The sequence below is a fragment of the Leptopilina heterotoma genome, unplaced genomic scaffold, assembly GCF_015476425.1.
Source record: "Leptopilina heterotoma isolate Lh14 unplaced genomic scaffold, ASM1547642v1 Lhet_213, whole genome shotgun sequence".
NCBI classification, from domain to species: Eukaryota; Metazoa; Arthropoda; class Insecta; order Hymenoptera; family Figitidae; genus Leptopilina; species Leptopilina heterotoma.
Genome location: NW_025110931.1, coordinates 144,231 through 147,994, shown reverse-complemented (window position 1 = coordinate 147,994; position 3,764 = coordinate 144,231). Strand labels below are relative to the sequence as shown.

At 31.8% G+C, this 3,764-nt stretch overlaps 1 protein-coding gene across 1 annotated transcript; it reads left to right on the top strand.

Annotated features, from left to right (window-relative positions):
- Positions 1-3,053: 3,053 nt before the first annotated feature.
- Positions 3,054-3,535, top strand: LOC122501737 (adhesive plaque matrix protein-like). The gene is made up of 2 exons (XM_043611450.1): positions 3,054-3,120; positions 3,258-3,535. The coding sequence occupies exons 1-2, from the start codon at positions 3,054-3,056 to the stop codon at positions 3,533-3,535; spliced, it is 345 nt and encodes a 114-aa protein (XP_043467385.1).
- Positions 3,536-3,764: the final 229 nt, after the last annotated feature.

The window sequence follows — 3,764 nt, the reverse complement described above, 5'->3', positions numbered from 1 at the left end:
GATTAAAAAACAAAACCAGAGATAGAAATTGACAAAAATAAGAAACAATGCGTTGAGTCAAGGAGTGACTCACGCAAGCTCGCACTCAGCCGCTATGACCTCATTACGCAACCCGAGTTCTGTGAATCACTTCTTGTAACTCTAGCTTCACTTTTTCCATAATTGAGGTAGATATTTAGATCATTTGTCGAAATCGCATTCTTTCTTCTTTTCTCAATTATAAATAGAATTATAATGAATAAGTATTATTCTAAAGAATTGACACCTTTTACCCCCATAATTGTCTACAAACTCTCCCACTTTTTAATAATTTTATAGTATATAAGGCAAAGCTTTTTAACACAAATTGTCAAAAGTTCCAGTGCGGTTTTATAGACCTGTAACCATTGTAGAGCGACCCTTCAGTTATACTAAAAATTATTGTATTCTTTCTTTAATCGGCAATTCAGTGTGCGTTGTACTCGGTTATCGTGCAAGTTACATTTGTTTTTCACTTAGAAACAAGTTTCTTTCCATTAAAGGTGCAAGAAAAGCAAGTTAACACTTAGAATCAATAATTTAAATGTATTTACTGTCGTATTTTGCATATGAAGTTTCATTAATTATAGTTAACTACCAATTCTTTCTTTAATCGGCAATTCAGTGTGCGTTGTACTCGATTATCGTGCAAGTTGCTTTTCTTACACTTAGAAACGAGTTTTCTTTCCATAATTAGGTGCAAGTAACGATTAGTAACACTTAGAAACGGTATTAATTCTTTGAAACAATTGCAAAAACACTAAAGTTGTGAAAGTTACATAAGTGTAACATAACAAACTTTCTCAGTTTCATTCAATTGAAACAACGTTCTGAAAACCAAACTAATATCGACCAGCGCTTCAATTTAAATCTACGAATAAACCTGTAATTAAAAGTAAGTAACAATTGTATAATTTTGTAAACATTATTTGAATATTTAATAAACATTGTTAAAAGGGAATATTTATTGTTGTTGTAACTCAAAACCCGTAGTTTTGACAAGTACAAACGATCCTACTTAAAAATAAAGGTCAAGCTTTACCAACTTGACCATAATCAGCCTACCATTCCTCCAAAATTATTTAACCTAACCTATCAAACTCGCCTTCTGCTCGGGATGTAACAAACAGTTTTCGAAGGCTATGTTACAATTTTTAATATTTATTACTTTTAAAATGTAAACAAATTGCAAAAATATAAATTAATAAACTTGTTTTATTAAAGGTACATTAACTTTAAAATATAAAAAATTTTATTTGGCATTTTATATTGGCTTAAAATAAATGACAAAATTTTAAAAAATTAGCCTTAAAATATTTCAAATGAATAACGCTTTTTCTATTTGTTTTAGTGTTACGTATTATATAATTTCTCATGAGAATAATGTGTGTCTATTTAGGAGCCATGGATATGCTTGTTTAAGTGGATGTGATTTTTCCACTGTAAGTGTGTTATAATGGAGATTACCGTATATATATAAGTTACATCCATCAAAATGAATACAACGTCAATGTAGTGATGAAACTAATTCACCTATAATTTAAATATCTTTCCTATTGTTAATAATTCCTTTAATTCGTTCAATATTTTGAACTGATAAAACTGTAATAGGATTATATTCAGTTTGTAAAGTTGTTATATCTATAAAAATCTTAAGTTCAATATCTCCTAGATATTTATTTATTTATATTATCTAATACTAGAAATTTAACTGAACAGATACCATGCAGCCCGTACTCCTTGGTTATGTGAGGATGACATCTAATAGTATTTCTGTACATTCACAATGTCCAAAATTACTTTCAAGTTGGCTTCTTTTTTCGCATCATATCATATTAATAGTTTTAAAATATCTGATTTTGTGCCACGTAATCGACATTTGCGGGAAGTGTTAATCTTCTTTTCTAATTCAAGAAAAACGGCCGCTGAAGCGCATCGAGAGCTCAAAAATGTTTATGAAGGTAATGCTATAAGTGAAACAACGTGTCGCGATTGGTACCGTCGCTTTAAAAATGATGATTTTGATGTTGAGGATCGTCCACGTGAAGGAAGGTCAAAAACCTTCGAAGATGTTGAATTGAAGGCATTACTAGACGAAGATTCGTGTCAAATACAAGAAGAGCTTGCTTTAGCATTAGGAGTTACCCGTCAAGCAATTTCTAAACGATTGCATGCGTTGGGAATGATTCAAAAACAGGGGACTTGGATTCCTTATGATTTGAATCCAAGGAACGTCGAACGTCGTTTATTTGCCTGCGAACAATTGCTCCAGCGGCAAAAAAAGGAAGGGTTTTCTTCACCGCATCGTTACAGGTGATGAAAAATGGATTCATTACAGCAACCCAAAGAAGAAAAAGTCCAAATATTCGTCAAAATATTCATGCTGTGAAGGTTATGCTGTGTATTTGGTGGGACCAGATAGGTGTCATATATTATGAGCTTTTAAAACCGAGCGAAACTATTGATGGGAAACGGTATCGACTTCAATTAATGCATTTGAGCCGAGCACTGCGCGAAAAACCGCGACAATAAGGCTATTCAAGTTCGGTGGGGGAAAATTCAAGATGGATGCTAACTGGTGCACCAACATTGTATAGAAAGTGTATGGGATAGAGTCTAATTTTTTAAATATCTCGCTTAAACGAAATTTTTAACCATAAGTTTATAAGGATTTTATGTTTCATTTTTAAAGAACTATTTTTTGCAATAATAAAATCAATAAAAAAATAAAATCGATTTTTATTATTGCAAAAAATAGTTCTTTAAAAATGAAACATAAAATCCTAATAAACTTATGGTTAAAAATTTCGTTTAAGCGAGATATTTAAAAAATTAGACTCTATCCCATACACTTTCTATACTATGTTTGTGCACCAGTTAGCATCCATCTTGAATTTTCCCCCACCCAACTTGATTAGCCTTATACAACGTGAGGCATGATAAAGTGATTCTCCAGCATGGTCTGGCTGCTCAACAGTTCCGCTCATACGAAGACATCGAAAATTGGCTTGATTCGTGGATAGCATCGAAGGAGGATGAGTTTTTCCGACGCGGTATTCAAACTCTACCAGAAAGATGGGAGAAAGTTGCAGCTGCCAATGGGTAATACTTTGATTAATTTCATTGTAACCATTTTTTAAAAATAAAGTTGCAATTTCTTAACAAAACAGCGAGAACTTAGTTGCACACCCTGATAAGATTTTATAAAAATGATGGACGGCAACGTTGGGTTAATCGAGCTAAACCTTACGCACAATACGCTCGATTGTATCAACAACAAACAAGATATCCACCGCAAGGATTTTATCTACAGCAAGCATGCTATCCATCACAACAATTCTTCCCTCAACAACAAATGTCATATCCAACACAAACACCTTATCAAACACCATACGCACCACAAACACCTTATCAACCACCTTACGCATCACAAGCACTTTATCAACCACTATACGCGCCACAAACATTTTACCAACCACCATACGCACCTCAAACAACGTACTCCCCGAATTATTAGTAAATATATTTTTTGAAAATAAAGATTAATAAATAAAATTTAATACTTAAAATATTTGTTGATTTATCGGTAATTGGTAGAATTAAAATAAACAATTAACAAAATATATTAAAATAATTTGATAAAAAAAATAACTAAAAAAGTTAAAGTATTGTATATCTAATATTGTAAACAATAATAAGTAGACGAACATTTTCAAAATTAGTTTCTCTACTTATTATTGTATACA

What these genes read in the sequence shown, in the direction of transcription:
- LOC122501737 (XM_043611450.1), top strand. Translation starts at nt 3,054, where the DNA reads ATGAGTTTTTCCGACGCGGTATTCAAACTCTACCAGAAAGATGGGAGA. An exon ending in AAAGTTGCAGCTGCCAATGG is followed by an intron (nt 3,121 to 3,257) that starts GTAATACTTTGA and finishes GGGTTAATCGAG; the next exon opens with CTAAACCTTACGCACAATAC.